Here is a 20320-nt window from a genome sequence, read left to right as displayed (position 1 = left end):
ACAGGCTGCCAGGGACTGAGAGCATCTCCCCAAAGTGCCAGCTAATGGAGCTCAGGATGGCATTCAGGAAGGTTTCAGGCCATCCCTTCCCTCTCCCTTGGAACAGTTACTGTAAAAGTACTTCAGTGTCTGATCTCCTCCAGGGAGGACATGTGAAAAATCCGTTCCTGTCCCATGACAGCCACACCACCAAAGACACTCTTCAGATTTAAATGTGTCAACAAAGGTTCTAATTGGGCTACATAACAAGTGTTAACTGTATTTGCTGTAAGACAGGAAAATACCTCCCAGCCCAATGTATAATTTGAGATAAAAATAAATACATACATAAGTGGTGGGTCTGCAATCCTAGTTACTATTAAAAAAAAAAAATGAATGCAACATAAAAGTACCTGCGTCTGAATTTAAGGACAAAAAAATAAACGAGATCCACTTGAACAATGTCTTTTTCTTGAATAAGAAAATGATTCAGAAAAAAATCACAATATACATAAATTTGCTGCAAAAACATTAAACACTGTTCTATATACCTAACATTATAATAAACTTAATACATGTGACAGTCATACTACACAGTAGTCATACCATTACTATGGCACTCCTATCACTAGCATGTGGCACTAACAGAAGCAGTTCTGTCCTTAAAATTGGATAGAAGAAATGTTCAGTCCCTTAGATGCAGAAAACAAATATATCACAAACTTTTTTTTCTTACAAACTCATTCACTTACTATAAATTTTATTTCTGGCTAAATGAACATTCAAAATCAAGGCGAAAGATAATCATCTAATGCTAAATAACAATTTTTAGAAATACAATATTTAATATTTAGTTACCTCGCCTGATGCTTCATCGACTAAAGATATCTGGGTAGGAGTTTCAATTTCAATTGATACCTATTAAAATAAGACATCAGGTATATATCATATTGTACACAGTCTTTCATGACTTTCTATGCCTTTGCCATCTAAACACAGAAAGGGAACTAAGAGATATTACAGACTCTCGGTGGAACAATTTCTGATTTCACTATAAAAACAGTTTTACAGCTTGAAAACATGATAAAGTTAAAATTACACCTTTCTTGAGGTTGATGTGGCAATACGTATATATTGGATGCCTTACAAACCTGTACATCCTCAGACACAGCATTTCTACTATGAATTCAATTTCCCCCCTTCTCCCCATTGAACTTCAGTCTTTACAACATACAGTCACATGTTCTTTGTATTTAGATTTTCTGCTGCAGAACACAGTCTGCCATCAGTCTGTGATGTATTGGGCTGATTCACAGATTCAAGAAAGCTATCCGCACACTTTATAGAATGGCAACCAGCACAGAGAAGCATTCAGTAAGTAGTTGATGAATGAAGATAATTTTTCTTTTTAGTCCACTGATGTCATAATACCTACAGTGAGGTTCAGGTGTGAAAATAACCTTACATTTTTGGATTAAACACACAGTATTCATGATGTACTATTTTTTTAATACTGTTAGATTCAGGATTAGGATGTTCACATGTGCTCATATAGAAATGGCCTTTTTTCCCATGAGGTTGAGCAACTTATCTTTTTATTCTCTCCTACAGTAGGGATTATTTGTTCTTTGAACATTTGGCAAAAGGCAAGATAAAACCATCTGGGCCTTGGGCTTTTTTTGAAGAAGAGATCTTTGAAAACTGCTTTATGTCTTTGATGGCTACTTCTTTATTCAAGTTGTCTACTTTTCTTGCCCCAATTTGGGATTTTCCTCCTTTTCCTGCCTCAATTTTGGATTTTCTTACTTTTCCAGGTATTTATCCACTCTATCTAAATCATCAAATATACTATATTAATTTTCAAAACAAGGCACTGCTGTTCATTAAGTTATTTTCCTTTATATCATTTGTTATTTTTATACACATCTTTGTTTTTTCAGTCTTGGCAGAAGTTTATTTCTCTACAGACCAGCTTTTACTTTTATTCATCTTCCTTTTTATTTTCTGTGGTAGTTTATTTTCTATGGTACGTAGGGTGGAACCCAGGCAGGGACAAAGTGGCTTGTGTGGCCTGAGAAAATGGGAGTGAGTGGTCCTGGTTTTTACTGTGGTTACAGGGTGGGCCTGGGCTTGCATCTTGGAATGCCATGTAGGTGCCAAGGAAGGTGTAGACTTTTAAAAAAATCAGTTTGCCCACAGGTAGGGCAGAAGGGAAAGGCAGACATGGGAGCTGAAAGTTGCCAGCAGTGAGACATCAAACAGACTCTAGTTCGGAACTCTCTGCTAGCTCCCCCAATTATTGATGGTTTAATCCATATAATGACCCCTAATTCTATCTACTCATTGTCGGTTGTTTCTCTGATCAGTCACTGAGTGATCAGGGACTATTATAACTGGTCTGAAGCTATTTTGTTAGTTGCATATATGTTGATACCTTTTCTCTCTTTTTTTTGGCTGCACCTTGCAGTTTGTAGGATCTTAGTTCCCCAACCACAAAGTGGCATCTTCTTGATACTTTTAAGAGGTTGTCTCTTTGAATAGTAAAAACACACTCTTTGAAATTAATGATATTTTTTGCCTTCAACTCTCTGCGTGATATAATAGTTGCTACTCTGGCATTTTTAGTTTCTAATTGTTCAGTATATCTTTTCCCTTTTTTTTCCCCCCACTTCAACCTGAACTTTTCCTTTAATGTTATCTATATGTCTTGTAGACCAAAACTTGGGGATCTATTTTTTTTTAACCTAAATCAAGAATTTGTCTTCTGGTCAAAAGTTGAAATAAATCCATTTATATTTAGAGCAATTACTGTTATAACTTTGCCTGCCATCTTCACATTTTCATACCATGCTTTGTTTTTCTCCCCTCTACTATAACTTTCTATTGGAGAGATCCATTTTATATGGCCAGATTCAAAATTATCCATTCTACTTTTATTTCAGTTATTTATTATAAATCATGTTATGTTTATTTTTCTTATTATAAACCATAAGATGTGTTATTTTTCCTAATCTATTCCATGATCTAAATAAAAGGTTTATTAATTCTGTCAATAAACAATTTACATTTTAAAGCATTAAAATGCAACTCAGCAAGACAGCTTGTGAGATTAGACAAAACTAAGCATCTAGGTCAACATGTTGGGGGACAAGAAAGAAAAATCAACAACAATAAAATGTCAACTTCTTCTAAACTAATGAATTGCAAAGGATAAATATTGACATGGTGGTTACTGTGGATAAATACATTGTGTGAGAAAGTGGGCTTTGAATAATGACAATATTTTGTTCAATACACCTTGAAAAATATTTCCCACTTGAAAAAAAGAATTAGTGTCATTCAAAAAATAAAACTTACAATTCGTTTCTCCCAAAACCTGTACTTTGGGCTCGTTAACAACAACTCTTTAGTAACAGGTGAACAGTATAAGCAAACCTTCAAGCTGGGGAAAAAAGACAAAAGAAAAAAGTCATTTGAGTGCAATTCAAAATGAGCTGCCATCTGGGTGACTAGGAAATATGTTTCAATGTGTGTCAGTTGTCTCAAATAAATCAGAAACTGTGCTAACACAAATGTATTAGAATTGTTCCCAGCACCCAAGAGTCCAACCACTTCAGTCCCATGATGGTGTAAAGCGACAGAGAAGAAGCAGAGGACAGATTGGATGGGGCCCTCTGACCTCCTCAAAGGCTGGTCCTCACCATTCTCATCTTAAAGACATGCATTTTACAGGATCAGCTGTGTCTGGAGAGATACGTGGATAAACTACCTCTGCAGAAGGCGCAAGGGGACAGAAGACATCTGCCTTGTACTTCATATAAATCTGTTCCACTTATGTTTTTAGTTGGAAGAAATCAATTTCATGACAAACTTTAAAACTTCAACACTCCAGTTTCAGTTCAGTTCAGTTGCTCAGTTGTGTCTAACTCTTTGCGACCCCATGGACTGCAGCACGCCAGGCTTCCCTGTCCATCACCAACTCCTGGAGTTTACTCAAACTCATGTCCATTGAGTCGGTGATGCCATCCAACCATCTCATTCTCTGTTGTCCCCTTCTCCTCCAGCCTTTAATCTTTCCCAGCATCAGGGTCTTTCTTCACGTCAGGTGGCCAAAGTATTGGAGTTTCAGCTTCAACATCAGCCCTTCCAATGAATATTCAGGACTGATTTCCCCTAGGATGGACTGTTTGGATCTCCTTGCTGTCCAAGGGACTCTCAAGAGTGTTCTCCAACAGCACAGTTCAAAAGCATCAATTCTTCGGCACTCAGCTTTCTTTATAGTCCAACTCTCACATCCATACATGACTACTGGAAAAACCATAGCTTTGACTAGACGGACCTTTGTTGGCAAAGTACTATCTCTGCTTTTTAATATGCTGAGGTTTAATATGCTAGGTTGGACATAACTTCTCTTCCAAGGAGCAAGTGTCTTTTAATTTCATGCCTGCAGTCACTATCTGCAGTGATTTTGGAGTCCAAAAAAATAAAGTCTGTCACTGTTTCCATCGTTTCCCCATCTATTTGCCATGGACCAGATGCCATGATCTTAGTTTTCTGAATGTTGAGTTGTAAGCCAACTTTTTCACTGTCTTCTTGCACTTCAATCAAGAGGCTCTTTACTTCTTCTTCGCTTTCTGCCATAAAGAATCAGCCTTCAATGCAGGAGACCCCGGTTCAATTCCCGGGTTGGGAAGATCCGCTGGAGAAGGGAAAGGCTACCCTCTCCAGTATTCTAGCTCTGGAGAATTCCATGGACTGTATTAGTCCATGGGGTCACAAAGAGTCCGGACACTCCAATTTAGAGGTTAGGAATGTAGTCTATGGAAGATCATACTTTCCAAAGATGGCCATTAACCATATATTCCCCCCAACCACACACGGTCCTCTTAACAAAATGGTCATGGAATTTCCATTGACAGAAGGGGTCTGTGTTGACCTCCCCTTGAACCTGAACCAACAGAATGTGATGGAAGTAATACTGTAGGGCTTCCGAGTCTAGATCTCTGGACAATATGGCTGCCGCTAGCTCTCTTTTATAGGTCTCGGGTGGCCAGATGGTCAAGAATTTGCCTGCAGTGCAGGAGACCTAGGTTCAATCCCTGGGTGGATTGATACCTTGGAGAAGGAACTGGCAACGCACTGAAGTATTCTTGACTAGAGAATCCCAAAGGCAGAGGAACGTGGTAGGCTATGTCCATGGGGTCGCAAAACTGAGTCGGACACAACTGAGCAACTAACACAGCTCTCATTTGGGACGTACACTTTTTTTTCCTTTAAAAACTCCAGCTATCCTGAAACCACTATGCTGAAGAGATATTTTTAGAGGTGGAGATACCCAAAGGGCCCCGACTGTTTGAGTCTGCCTAACCCAGGTGTCAGACATTGAATGAATAAGCCTCCATGACGTAACGTCAGCCCCATATAATACCCAGTCAGGCAGAAACCAGCCATCCCCACTATGCCCTGTCAGAGCTCCTGACCCTCAGAAACAGAATATAGACAGAATACATGATTCAGTTCAGTTCAGTCGCTCAGTCGTGTCTGACTCTCTGCAACCCCATGAATCGCAGCACGCCAGGCCTCCCTGTCCATCACCAACTCCCGGAGTTCACTCAGACTCACATCCATCAAGTCCGTGATGCCATCCAGCCATCTAATCCTCGGTTGTCCCCTTCTCCTCCTGCCCCCAATCCCTCCCAGCATCAGAGTCTTTTCCAATGAGTCAACTCTTTGCATGAGGTGGCCAAAGTACTGGAGTTTCAGCTTTAGCATCATTCCTTCCAAAGAAATGCCAGGGTTGATCTCCTTCAGAATGGACTGGTTGGATCTCCTTGCAGTCCAAGGGACTCTCAAGAGTCTTCTCCAACACCACAGTTCAAGAGCATCAGTTCTTCGGCGCTCAGCCTTCTTCACAGTCCAACTCTCACATCCATACATGACCACAGGAAAAACCATAGCCTTGACTAGATGGACCTTTGTCGGCAAAGTAATGTCTCTGCTTTTCAATATACTATCTAGGTTGGTCATAACTTTTCTTCCAAGGAGTAAGCGTCTTTTAATTTCATGGCTGCAGTCACCATCTGCAGTGATTTTGGAGCCCCCAAAAATAAAGTCTGACACTGTTTCCACTGTTTCCCCATCTATTTCCCATGAAGTGATGGGACCAGATGCCATGATCTTTGTTTTCTGAATGTTGGGCTTTAAGCCAACTTTTTCACTCTCCTCTTTCACTTTCATCAAGAGGCTCTTTAGCTCCTCTTCACTTTCTGCCATAAGGGTGGTGTCATCTGCATATCTGAGGTAATTGATATTTCTCCTGGCAATCTTGATTCCAGCTTGTGTTTCTTCCAGTCCAGCATTTCTCATGATGTACTCTGCATAGAAGTTAAATAAGCAGGGTGACAATATACAGACTTGATGTACTCCTTTTCCTATTTGGAACCAGTCTGGTGTTCCATGTCCAGTTCTAACTGTTGCTTCCTGACCTGCATACAGATTTCTCAAGAGGCAGGTCAGGTGGTCTGGTATTCCCATCTTTTTCAGAATTTTCCACAGTTTATTGTGATCCACACAGTCAAAGGCTTTGGCATAGTCAATAAAGCAGAAGTAGATGTTTTTCTGGAACTCTCTTGCTTTTTCCATGATCCAGCGGACGTTGGCAATTTGATCTCTGGTTCCTCTGCCTTTTCTAAAACCAGCTTGAACATCTGGAAGTTCACGGTTCACATATTGCTGAAGCCTGGCTTGGAGAATTTTGAGCATTACTTTACTAGCATGTGAGATGAGTGCAATTCTGCAGTAGTTTGAGCATTCTTTGACATTGCCTTTCTTTGGAATTGGAATGAAAACTGACCTTTTCCAGTCCTGTGGCCACTGCTGAGTTTTCCAAATTGCTGACATATTGAGTGCAGCACTTTCACAGCATCATCTTTCAGGATTTGAAATAGCTCAGCTGGAATGCCATCATCTCCACTAGCTTTTTTCATAGTGATGCTTTCCAAGGCCCACTTGACTTCACATTCCAGGATGTCTGGCTCTAGATGAGTGATCACACCATCATGATTATCCAGGTCGTGAAGATCTTTTTTGTACAGTTGTTCTGTGTATTCTTGCCACCTCTTCTTAATATCTTCTGCTTCTGTTAGGTCCATACAATTTCTGTCCTTTATCGAGCCCATCCTTGCATGAAATGTTCCCTTGGTATCTCTAATTTTCTTGAAGAGATCTCTAGTCTTTCACATTCTGTTCTTTTCCTCTATTTCTTTGCATTGATCTCTGAAGAAGGCTTTCTTATCTCTTCTTGCTATTCTTTGGAACTCTGCATTCAGATGCTTATATCTTTCCTTTTCTCCTTGGCTTTTTGCTTCTCTTCTTTTCACAGCTATTTGTAAGGCCTCCCCAGACAGCCATTTTGCTTTTTTGCATTTCTTTTCCATGGGGATGGTCTTGATCCCTGTCTCCTGCACAATGTCACGAACCTCATTCCATAGTTCATCAGGCACTCTGGTCTATCAGATCTAGGCCCTTAAATCTATTTCTCACTTCCACTGTATAATCATAAGGGATTTGATTTAGGTCATACCTGATGGTCTAGCGGTTTTCCCTACTTTCTTCAATTTAAGTCTGAATTTGGTAATAAGGATTAGGGTTATTTTAAGCCACTGAGCTTGTGGGTAGTTTGTTACATAGCAATAGATAACTAATATACCGGCTCTAAAATCAAACAGAACTGGTGGGAATCCTGGTCCTGCCACATTACTAGCTGTGTGACCTTGGGCAACTAATCTAACCCCTCTGGTTCCTCAGTTTCCTCATCTATAAAATAGAATTGATTTTATAACCAAAAGCTAAACAGTGACGACAGAAGCCAGAAGCGAGGTTATCTGTGAGTGGGAAAGACTGCGTGGGGGAGGGGCAGAGCTCTGTACCAGGTGCTTGCTGTTCTGTTTCTCAGGCTGTGCAGAAGCTACACATGTGTTTACTTGTGAAAGTTCATCAGACTGTTTCCTTATGATGTGAGTACTTTCCTATGTAGATGTTACAGCTCAATTAAAACTTTTACTTAAAAAAGCACACACAAATAAATAGCAAGAAAAAATTACCTGCATTCCAACCTTCTTTTCAAGCTAGGGGCTCTTAATCCTTTCATATGATCTGAAAACATAAAAGAATTAGATATCATAAATACATTATTTTTTCAGATGATTCCTTGACCCAGGGAAACTGAGTTGTCTGTTGTTTATCAATTTCCTTTTAAGAGAAAATAAATGAGAGTTTCACTTTTATAAGAGCATTGATTTGTATGAGCTCTTGCTTCTGCAAGTGAAGAATCCACTGAAAATAGAACAAGAAAAACCAAAGTTGACCATCTCTGAGCCAACAGAAGCCACTTTAAAGGAGAATGAGCCTCTGTATCTTAGGGCAGAGTCTAAATCACTTGCAGTAGCCACAGAAGACTGCATGACCAGGGTCTCATTTGGAACTGCTTTCATCATTTTCCTCTACTCTCTTTTATTTCAATCCAACCTCTTTGGACCATGCTCTCTCTAACCCCTTCAATTCCAGTTACTAAGTTAGTCCATCTGGAAATTCAAGTTTGCTTCCATGGAATCCTTGAGGAAACCATTCAGGCTTAGGCCAGAATAAGAAGAGTTTCATTAACTTCTCAGCCAACTGTGACTGCTAGGTTGAAAATCAATAAAGAGACACTGCACTTAAACGAACATTAGAGTAGATGAACTTCACAAATATATACAGAACGTTCCATGCAAAAGCAATAGAACACACATTCTTCTCAAATGCACAGGGAACACTGTCCAAGACATACACATAAGAGGCCACAAAGTGAGTCTCAATATATTTAAGAAGATTAAAATCATATCAAGCATCTTTTCCAACTACAATGGTATAAAACTAGAAAAAAATTAATTACAAGAAAACTGGAAAATTCACAAATATATGGAGATTAAACAACACACTACTGAACAACCAATGGGCCAAAGAAGAAATCAAAAGAGAAATTCAAAAATACCTCGAAACAAATGAAAATGGAAATAAAACATACCAAAATATGTGGGATGCACAAAAACAGTTCTAAGGGGGAAGTGCAAGTGATAAATCTCTACCTCAAGAATTAAGATAAATCAACCTCATTTTACACTTCAAGGAACTAGAAAAATAACAAAGCCCAAAACTATTAGAAGGAAGGAAATAACAAAAATTAGAACAAAAACAAAGAAATAGAGACTAAAAAGGCAACAGAGAAAAATCAATGAAACTAACAGCTGGTTCTTTAAAAAGATAAACAAAATTGGCAAGTCTTTGTTAGACTCACCAACGAAAAAGAGAGATACACATAGGACTCAAATGAATAAAATCAGAAATAAAAGAAGAGTTATTACAACTGATGCCACAGAAGAGAAAGAGTAAGAGACTACTATGAACAGTTATACACCAACAAAGTGGACGGCCTCGAAGAAACTGATAAATTCCTAGAAGCATACAACCTAGAAGGACTAAATCACAATGAAACAGAAAATCTGAGCAGACTGATTACTAGTAAGGATATTAAATACCCTTTCTAATATCAGTAATTTTTAAAAAATCCAACAAATGAAAGTCCCAGACCTGATGACTCTGCTGCTGAATTCTACAAACATTCAAAGAACTCATTTTATGAAGCTAGTATTACCCTGATACCAAAATCAGAAAAGGACACCACACACAAACAAGAAAATACAGCCCAATATCCCTGATGTACATAGAATAAAAAATCCTCAACAAAATATTAGCAAACAGAATTCAACAATATAGTAAAAGGATCATACACCATGGTTAAGTGGGATTTATTCCAAGGATGCAAACTTGGTTCAACATCCACAAATCAATCAATGTGATAATCTCATTAACAAAATGAAGGATAAAAATCATAGAATCATCTCAACAGATGCACAAAAGCACTGGACAAAACTCAATATACATTTATGATAAAAAATCTCAATAAACCAGGTACAGATAGAACATACCTTAATATAATAAAGCCATATGTAACAAGCTCTCAGTAAACATTCACAACTACATCAAAAAGAATAAAATGCCTAGGAATAAACTTAACCAAGGAAATGAAGGCTTGTATATTTAAAACTATGAGACATTAATAAAATAAATTGAAGACACAAATAAATAGAAAGCTATTCCATGTTCATAGACTGAAAGAATCAATATTGTTAAATTGTCCATACCACACAAAGCAATCAACAGGCTCAATGTAACCAATACCAAAACTCCATTGACATTATCCATAGAAAAAGTTCAAATAATCATAAAATTTGTATAGAACCACAAAAGACTCCAAATAGCCAAAGTAGTCTCGAAAAAGAACAAAACTGGAGACATGTTTTCTGATTACAAAATGTATTTCAAAGCTATAGTAATTAAAACAGTATGGTACTGGCATAAAAACACATAGATAGATCAACAAAACAGAATAATAAGCCCCCAGAAATAAACCCACATATATACTGTCAATTTATGATAAAAAGTGAAAATGTCAGGCACTCAGTTGTGTCTGACTCTCTGTGACCCCATGGACTGTAGCCAGCCATGCTTCCCTGTCCATGTAATTCTCCAGGCAAGAATACTGGAGTGGGTTACCATGCCCGCCTCAAAATTTAAGACTAATTACTCCCAAATCCATAGTTGTTTATATATATATATATATAATCTTTACTTTTTTATTTTTGGCTGTGCTGGGTCTTTGTTGCTAAGCTTGGAATGAAACCTAACCACTGTCTTATTCTATACATAACAATTAACTCAAAACAGATTAAAGACTTGAATGTAAGATCTGAAACCATAAAATTTCTAGATGAAAACACAGGCAGTAAGCTACTTGATATGGGTCTTGATGATTATTTTTTTCAATCTGACACCAAAAGCAAAAATAAACAAATGATCAATACAAAGTGATTTTTTTTTAATGGGCAGATCTAAATATACATTTTCCCCAAGACATACAGATGGCCAACAGGCACATCAAAAGATGTTCCACATCACTAATCACCAGTGAAATGTAAATCAAACCCAGTATAAGATATTACCTCATACTCATTAGAATGGTTATTATCAAAAAGAAAAATAACAAATGTTGAAAAGGATGTAGAGAAATGGGAACCCTTGTGCACTGTTGGTGGGAATGTAAATTAGTGCAGCCCATTTTATAGAAAACAATATGGAATTTCCTCAAAAAATTAACATACAGAACTATCATATGATCTGGCAGTTCCAAATCTGTGTATTTATCTGAAGAAAGATATCTGCACCCCAGGTTCACTGCACTGTTATTTACAACAGCCAAGACATGGAAACAACCTAAGTGTCCATCAGTGGATGAATGGATAAAGAAAACTGGTTTACATGCATGAAGGATATTTTCAGCCATAAAATTGCTGTCTAACCACAAATTAACAATCTTCATTATAAGTTTTCTAAAAGCTGATAATAAGTTTAGTAAGTTTAAAGCTAATTAAAACAAAAGTATTCTCTCTATATAACTTTTTTTCAGCTCTTTTAAGGTTAACACATAAATGCTGCTGGAAATTAATTTTACTTAAAACTATAACTAAATTGGTTATTTTGAAAGTCATTTCCTCCTCAAATCATTTACCAAAACTGACTTTCATTTGCATTTATGTAAACACTGCCCATTACCACCCCTGATGAGAGCAAAGACAGTCAAGCTTGGTTGTTGGGGAGACAATGTTAAATAGCGTGGCAATAACCCACAAGAAAAATATCTAATTACCCTATTCACTATCAACACTGGAAAAGGTCAGTTTTCATTCCAATTCCAAAGAAAGGCAATGCCAAAGGATGTTCAAACTACCCTACAATTGCACTCATCTCACACGCTAGCAAAGTATTGTTCAAAATTCTCCAAGCCAGGCTTCAACAGTACATGAACCTTGAACTTCCAGATGTTCAAGCTGGTTTTAGAAAAGGCAGAGGAACCAGAGATCAAATTGCCAATGTCCACTGGATCATGGAAAAAGCAAGAGAGTTCCAGAAAAACATCTACTTCTGCTTTATTGACTATGCCAAAGCCTTTGACTGTGTGGATCACAACAAACTGGAAAATTCTTAAAGAGATGGGAATACCAGACCATCTTACCTGCCTCCTGAGTAATCTGTTTGTAGGTCAAGAAGCAACAGTTAGAACTGGATATGGAACAACAGACTGGTTCCAAAATGGTAAAGGAATACATCAACGCTGTATATTGTCACCCTACTTATTTAACTTATATGCAGAGTACATCATGCAAAATGCCAGGCTGGATGAAGCACAAGCTGGAATCAAGATTGCTGGGAGAAATATCAATAACCTCAGATATGCAGATGATACCATCCTTATGGCAGAAAGCAAAGAACTAAAGAGTCTCTTGATGAAAGTGAAAGAAGAGAGTGAAGAAGTTGGCTTAAAACTCAACATTCAAAAAACTAAGATCATGGCACCCAGTCCCATCATTTCATGGCAAATAGATGGGGAAACTGGAAACAGTGACAGACTTTATTTTCCTGGGCTCCAAAATCACTGCAGGTGGTGACTGCAGCCATGAAATTAAAAGATACTTGCTCCTTGGAAGAAAGTTATGACCAACCTAGACAGCATATTAAAAAGCAGAGACATTACTTTGTTGACAAAGGTCTGTCTAGTCAAAGCTATGGTTTTTCCAGTGGTCATGTATGGATGTGAGAGCTAGACTATAAAGAACGCTGAGCACCAAAGAATTCATGCTTTGGTGTTGGAGAAGACTCTTGAGAGTCCCTTGGACAGCAAGGAGATCCAACCAGTCCATCCTAAAGGAAATCAGTCCTGAATATTCATTGGAAGGATTGATGCTGAAGCTGAAGCTCCACTACTTTAGTCACCTGATGTGAAGAACTGACTCATTGGAAAAGACCCTGATGCTGGGAAAGATTGAAGGCAGCAGGAGAAGGGGACGGCAGAGGATAAGACGGTTGGATGGCATCACCAACTTGATGGACATAAATTTGAGTAAGCTCTGGGAGTTGGTGATAGACAGGGAAGCCTGGCATGATGCAGTCCATGGGGTCGCAAGGAGTCAGACACAACAGAGCAACTGAACTACCAACACACAGCCCCTCAAATTTGTATGTAATGATCCTTAAACTAATGAAAATAAGGCCATCACCACCCCTCACGTGGCCGACACTGACCAAACACATACCTCTACAGGACATCCACCTGCCCTCAGAGGGTCATCTCCTCACGTCACTGCTGGTCCAGGCTTTTCAGGACCATGAGCACATCCCAGAACAGGACTCCCTGTTATGTAGTTTCTAAACTGTTTGAGTCATGACAAATGGAAGGCTGACTCAGGACTCTGCTCCATGTTCCCAAACCAATTCAGTGGGCAGCACCCTGTTCCATCAAGACAGTCCAGCCCACCACCCCAGGCTCCTTCCTCATGGGCAGTCAAGGGAACTTGGATGAGCTTACTTTGTGATGCTAGTGGCTCAGCGGTAAAAAATCTGCATGCAGTGCAGGGGACCCAGGTTTGACCCCGAGTCAGGAAGATTCCCTGGAGGAGGAAATGGCAACCCACGCCAGTGTTCTTGCCTGGGAAATCATATGGACAGAGGAGCCTGGTAGGCTACAGTCCATGGGGTCACAACAGTTGGACACAACTGAGCAACTCAACAACAAGGACTGCACCCAGAATCTCTTTTCCAGGGCCTTTTTTGTTTTCCTTGACCAGAATAAATCATCTTAAGTTGTCTCCAGAAGGGGTCCTCCCCACTCTGGGCCACTCTCTTAAGGCTATGGGTCCTCTCTTGTCCTCCAGGCCTCACTGGTGCTTAGTCAAGTCTGCCCTGAGCACAGCATTGGATTCCAGATGGGCCATAAACAAGCATCAAGCAGGTCCATGGCCCACCTTAACTTTCATCAAGATGTGATGCTAACAGTGTATGTGCATGTGTTAACAAGAGGCCATAGGTCTTGTCAGACATCCTGTGTCACTCAGCTTAGGCTGCAATAACAAAATATCAGGGTCTGCATTAAGCAGAAATGCATTTCTAACACTTCTGGAAGCTAAAGTTCAAGATTAAGGTGACGAGACTGGTTTCTGGGCATGCCTCTCCTCCTGCCTTACAAACAGCCATGTTCTTGCTATGTCTCACTGTGCATATGGAGGGAGCGAGCTCTCCTCCTTTTCTTCTAAGGCCACCAATCCTATCAAATTAGAACCTCACCTTTACAATCTCATTTAACCTTCAGGAGTTAGTTACTCATTTGTGTCCAACTCTTTGCGACCCCATTCAGTGTAGCTCACCAGGCTCCTCTGTCCATGGAATTTTCCAGAACATTGGAGTTAACCTTAATCACTTCCTAAAAGTCCCTTCTCCAAATGCAGCCACACTGGGAGTTAGGGACTCAGTATCTGAATTTGGATTTTGGTGGGGGAGTGCAGTGTACAAGTCACTCCATAACACATCCAAAGAAATCTGTTTCCCAAAATGGTTGTAAACCACCAGTGGGCAATGTGGCAAACCTCAGAAAGCAGGAGAGTTCTTGCCCTTGATGAGTCTACATCCTTATTGGGAAAACAGACCTACGTGGGATCATAGAATAGGAAAAGTTATTACAAAGTGCTGGACAGGAGAGTCTTCGTTAACGTACAAACTAGTGATGATTTCACAACTATTCCTCAATTAAAAAAATAAGTAAAAATATAAATACACATATAAATACAAAAACAAGCAAACATACAAATTCCTTTAGATGAATATGAATTCTTTCTCCAAATTCGCTACTGCAAAATACGAAGGCCAAGCCCTGAATCTATTCTTTCATTGTGGCTACCACATGTGAGTTCAGACACCTCCCGTGGAGACTCAACAGAAAAGGTAAAAATATTCTCACCCAGCAGTGAATTCCCAATGAAAAACAAGGCAAAACAAAAATTTTATCAAGTCGCAGAAAGACTGTACAGAGGCTCCTATGCTCTTCAGTGAATCAGGAAAGGAGGTCCAGATTTTTCTCATTAAAGAGAGGGGGAAAAAAGGAGCTGAGAGCTGGAAAGCAGAGGCATTTCCCCAAAGCAGAAATTTCATCAATTTACACTACCTTAAAGTGACTGATTCCACACACAAGACAACAGCTGGTCTTCACACCAACCGCACGACGAGGGGCAAGTTTTGGTATTTGCAGTTTACTTTAATATCACACGGTGTGATTTGTACATGAATAAGTATCTGAGTCACTCCTCAAAATAGGGGTTGGGGATCCTACTTAAGCTACTCAGGAAGTCCACACTCAAGAGGCAGCTTCCAGACTGCTCCAGTTAAGCTTCATCTCTGGTCAATGCCCAAGGCTGTGCTAATTAGCACAATGAATATGGAGCCTGTTTTCATAGGTAAAGTTAGTGACCTATTAGTCAGTATGTCAGATGTTAAAATGGAAAGTGGTTGTGAAATCAGCAGGTACCCCAGCCCTGGAGACAGGCTAAAATGTTTTAGAGATGCTCCAGCCTTGCCTGGAGCAGTTAGCCTTGGGACCCTATCGTTAGGGGGTGATGCCAGGCTTAATTCCTAACAGCTTCCAGCTGTGAAACATTAGTATTCTAGTTGCCTGACCTGGCCCTCTATAAAAGAAACCTGCATCCCACCTCTAGACAGAACATCTATGAGGGGAGCTTGCACTTCGTTAAGCTTACAGACAGGACTTTTCAGTGCCTGCATGCCTGCTAATCTGTGTGTAGGAGTATGGCACAAGTCGCTTCTCCTCAGAAGAAAAGCTATGACAAACCTAGACAGCATGTTAAAAAGCAGAGACATTACTTTGCCGAGAAAGGTCTGTCCAGTCAAAGCTATGGTTTTTCCAGTAGTCATGTATGGATGTGAGAGCTGGACTATAAAGAAAGCTGAACACCGAAGAACTGATGCTTCTGAAATGTGGTGCTGGAGAAGACTCTTGAGAGTCCCTTGGACTGCAAGGAGATCCAACCAGTCCATCCTAAAGGAAATCAGTCCTAAATATTCGTTGGAAGGACTGTTGCTGAAGTTGAAGCACCAACACTTTGGCCACCTGATGCTTAGAACTGACTCATTGGAAAAGACCCTGATGATGAGAAAGATTGAAGGCAAGAGGAGAAGCGGACGACAGCGGATGAAATGGTTGGATGGCATCACCGACTCGATGGACATGAGTTTGAACAAGCTCCGGGAGTTGGTGATGGACAGGGAAGTTTGGCGTGCTGCGGTCCATGGGGTCGCAAAGAGTCGGTCACGACTGAGCGACTAAACTGAACTGTATGGCAGAATTTCATCTACACTTGTCTTCATAACATAATCCCGAGGATGCGGGGGAAGAATTAAGTAATACCAGTCAACCTCTGACTATTGGGCACTGGGAGAGCTTTCAAAAGAACCGAACAGTTGTGGCAGATCAAAGTAGCGTGGGTCAGTGGCAACTGGTAGTTGCTGTTCTATCCCGCAGTATGAGGGATGAGGAGATAAAGCCTCGGATAGACTGAAGAGCCCGGCTGGGACAAGGTCCAAGCTAGTTTCTCGCACGGCCTCCCAAAGCCTGCACTTCCTCCTGCAAGACCCTCGCCTTCCCTCTCTCCAGACATGGGTGACCTCCTCTAGGGGCCCGATCCCACGCAGCCCGGGTCCCCGGGAGGAGGCGACGCGCTGCGCTCACTCACCTTTGTGGCAGTGGGACAGGAAGTAGGCACGGGCCCTCAGGTTCTCCCTGTCGAAGCGGTCTATGGAGATGGTTGGATACTCTGCCATCTGACCCTCGAAGGAGCTCATAGCGTCGGTCAACCTTAGCGGACTAATCGCCTACCGAGTGAGCCAAGGAAGCCCCAGCATCCGCCGGCCGCGCCGCTACTTCCGGGAACTTGACACCGCCTCACCATTGGCCGGCCGGGCGCAGCAAAGTCCAATCAGAGCAGCTCCGCTTCCGGGGTGGGCGGTGCCAAAGAGCTTCCTGTCATTTCCGGCCTCCCGTCACCTGCGGGTTAAAACCAACCACCTGGGCTGCTCTGCGTTCACAGCTGAGAGGCTGGGTGGAATCTAGGCTGTAACGCGAGCAGTAGGCCTCCTCCCGGATACCTTGGCACAACACATCGTCGCTTTGGTGAAGAGTTGCCTGGGTCTGTGCAGGAACAAGAATGCGAAGGGAGACAACGTCCAGAGCAGGCGACTACATCCAAGGATGCGAAGCGAGATGCCGAGCTTGGCTTTGAAATTGGACTGCATTCTGCTTCCTTCTTGTCCACTGTGTTCCTGAAAGCTTGCTTAGGCTTCTCTTCTTTCTGTCCCTTCCCAGTGTCTTCTTTATGGGATAATCGTGAAGACTGTGTGAGAAAATTGTATCAGTCTTGTGGTATATTCGAAAACTACTAGTCCCAGTTTCCATTTCTAATCTCCAAACTGAATAAAATACACAATCTCTGATAATCAAGCTCAGATGCATGATCTTAGGGTAGATAAGTAAAAATCCCAGGGAGAGTTTAACTGCTAGCCTCCTCAACCTCCAAGTCTTCTGAGATGTTTTATTGTTGTTATTGTTTTCTGGAAGTTAGAAAGATGTATAAAAGAAAAAAATGGTAGGGTGATAGATGAAAGGTCTGGAGTTTTTAAACATCAAAGCAACTTTATGGAAAGGTTTGCTAAATTATTGTGTGGGCCTACATGCTCAGTCGTGTCTGACTCTGTAATTCTATGGACTGTAGCCCACCAGGCTCCTCTGTCCATAGCATTTTCCAGGCAAGAATACTGGAGTGGGTTGCCATTTCCTCCTCCAGGGGATCTTCCCGAACCAGGGATGGAACCCATGACTCTTTTGTCTCCTGCACTGCAGGTGGATTCTTTATCGCTGAGCCATTGGAGAAGTCTTGTGAAAATGTTAACATTCACCAAATAGTTGCAATAGCATTACCTGCACCCCCTTTGTAGCAAGTCTCCTTAGACACCACAGTATTATTTTAATCACAACTCCAACACCTGTGAGTTGTGCTTAGCATTGTGCAAGGTACTACTTTGTGCTAGCACTGTACAAGCCCTGCCATGATGACAGAGATGACTAAGATGTGCCTACAAGTCATTTTCAATCAATTTGGAGATAGACCTTTGCAGAACATGGTAAATAAATGCTTCCACAGAGACACAAGGTATGTAGGAATAATTCCAGTAACAATTCGTTCTAACCAGGGAAATCAAGAATCAGAATGTCACCCTCAGGGAATATTAGCATATTCCTGCAGCCCTGGCAGTCAGTTCTATTCAAATACAGATTCTGATGATGTGCTGAGGAGGAGAAGAGTAAGAAGAGAAAGGGGAGAGGAGCGGGGAGGAGTACACACCATTGTCACTACTCTGAGTAAAATACTCTGCTAGTATATCTTGCCAACACATTTGATTTGGTATGAGATGGCTTGTCATAGGATAAAAGAGGGTGACACTGTGGCTAGGCTGTCTATACCTAAAACCAGATCTTGCACTGAGCCTGATATCTGCAGAATCCAGTGTGTCTACTTCTGACAATGAAGCTCCTGGCCACAAGTCTTGATATGGCTCATATTCTTATTTTTTTATTTGTCCCTTTGTTTATCCTATTCTTTCTACAATGGATACAGTACAAGAGAATAAAGACAAATAGAGAGTTAGAATAAAAAGAGGATAGCATAGAAAATAGTGAAGATGGATAAGCATTGCCCAGAGGCATGTAATGTGTACTCTCTGGATGAGTGAGCCATATATTTAGGTTGTGCTTTTTTTTCAGCTGACAATATAAATAACTTGCATTATACACATACTATGTTTTATGCTATTCTTTTAGAAAAGAAAATACAGGCCCTAATTAGCATTTCATCTGAGCCACTACTATTTATGTAATCCTGGTTAAGGTAACCTCTCTGAAACTCAGTTTTCTCATCTTAAAATGGAGATAACAATAAAGCCCACACAAGGCCCTGGAAAATGCTAAGAGCTCAATAAATATTAGACACTCAGTCGTGTCCAACTCTGTGCGACCCCATGGACTGTAGCCCACCAAGCTCTTCTGTCCAAGGGATTCTCCAGGCAAGAATACTGGAGTGGGCTGCCATTCCCTTCTCCAGGGGATCTTCCCGACTCAGAGATCCAACCTGGGTCTTCTGCATTGCAGGCAGATTCTTTACCATCTGAGCCATCAGGGAAGCTTCCAATAAATATTAGCCATTATTATTTAGTGGGCACCTACTACTATATGATCTCACTTATATGTGGAATCTAAAGAAATCCAACTCTTGGAAACAAAGAACAGATTGGTGGTTGCCAAAGAAGGATGAGGGGTGTGGGGGAGATGAGTAAAAGTGGTCAAAAGGTACAAACTTCCAGTTATAAGATGAAAAAGTCATGGAATGGAATGTACAGCATAGTAACTACAATCGACAATACTGTAGTGTATACTTGTGCTTAGTTGCTCAGTTGTGTCCAACTTTTTGCGACCCCATGGACTGTAGCCTGCCCACCAGGCTCCTCTGTCCATGGGGATTCTTCAGGCAAGAATACTGGAGTGGGTTGCCATGCACACTTCCAGGGGATCTTCACAACCCAGGGATCAAACCCAGGTCTACCGCATTGCAAGCAGATTCTTTACCATCTGAGGCACCAGGGAAGCCCAGTGTATACTTGAGAGTTACTGAAAAAGTGGATATTAAAAGTTTTCATCACTAGAAAAAAAAACTAACTATATGAGGTGATGGATGCTTAGCTAGATTTATTGTAGTGATCATGTTGGTGCAGCATATACATGTTTCAAGACATTATGTTGTTCACCTTAAACTTATGCAATGTTATATATAAATTATATCACAATACAATTGGGAGAGAAAAGGAATGAGCTATTAATACAACAAAACAAAAGGGATGAGTCTCAAAATAACCTTGCTGAGCAAAAGAAGCCAGACAAAAGAAGAGTACATACTACATTATGCCATTTATATAAAGTTATAGAAAAATGTAAACTGATCTAAAGTGACAGAAAGCAATCAATAGTCAACTTTGTACACAAGGAAACAAGTTCATTAACTTGATGTGGTCATGATTTCACAGGTATATACATATGCCAAAACTTATTGAATTACATGCTGCTAAATATGTGCTATTTATTGCATTTCAATTATAGCTCAATAGATTTGAAAAAAACTGGAGAGTATATAGGGCTTCCCTGGGAGAAGACAATGGCAACCCACTCCAGTACTCTTGCCTGGAAAATCTCATGGACGGAAGAGCCTGATAGGCTGCAGTCCATGGGGTCACTAAGAGT

General features: G+C 40.6%; 1 protein-coding gene across 1 annotated transcript in view; it reads right to left on the bottom strand.

Moving 5' to 3' along the window:
• DCLRE1C (DNA cross-link repair 1C) overlaps positions 1-16936 on the bottom strand; it is a 39060-nt gene extending 22124 nt beyond the window's left edge. The window contains exons 1-4 of the mRNA XM_040248989.1: positions 16710-16936; positions 8082-8133; positions 3337-3421; positions 838-897 (exon numbers count right to left, since the gene is read on the bottom strand). Coding sequence (XP_040104923.1) covers positions 838-897; positions 3337-3421; positions 8082-8133; positions 16710-16818 — 306 coding nt within the window. The 5' untranslated portion in view covers positions 16819-16936. The remainder of the gene's footprint in view (positions 1-837; positions 898-3336; positions 3422-8081; positions 8134-16709) is intronic.
• Between the last annotated feature and the right edge of the window lie 3384 nt (positions 16937-20320).

This window comes from Oryx dammah, unplaced genomic scaffold (assembly GCF_014754425.2).
Source record: "Oryx dammah isolate SB20612 unplaced genomic scaffold, SCBI_Odam_1.1 HiC_scaffold_10, whole genome shotgun sequence".
NCBI lineage: Eukaryota > Metazoa > Chordata > Mammalia > Artiodactyla > Bovidae > Oryx > Oryx dammah.
Note: the sequence above shows the minus strand (reverse complement) of the source record. Positions and strands in the feature narration are given on the sequence as shown.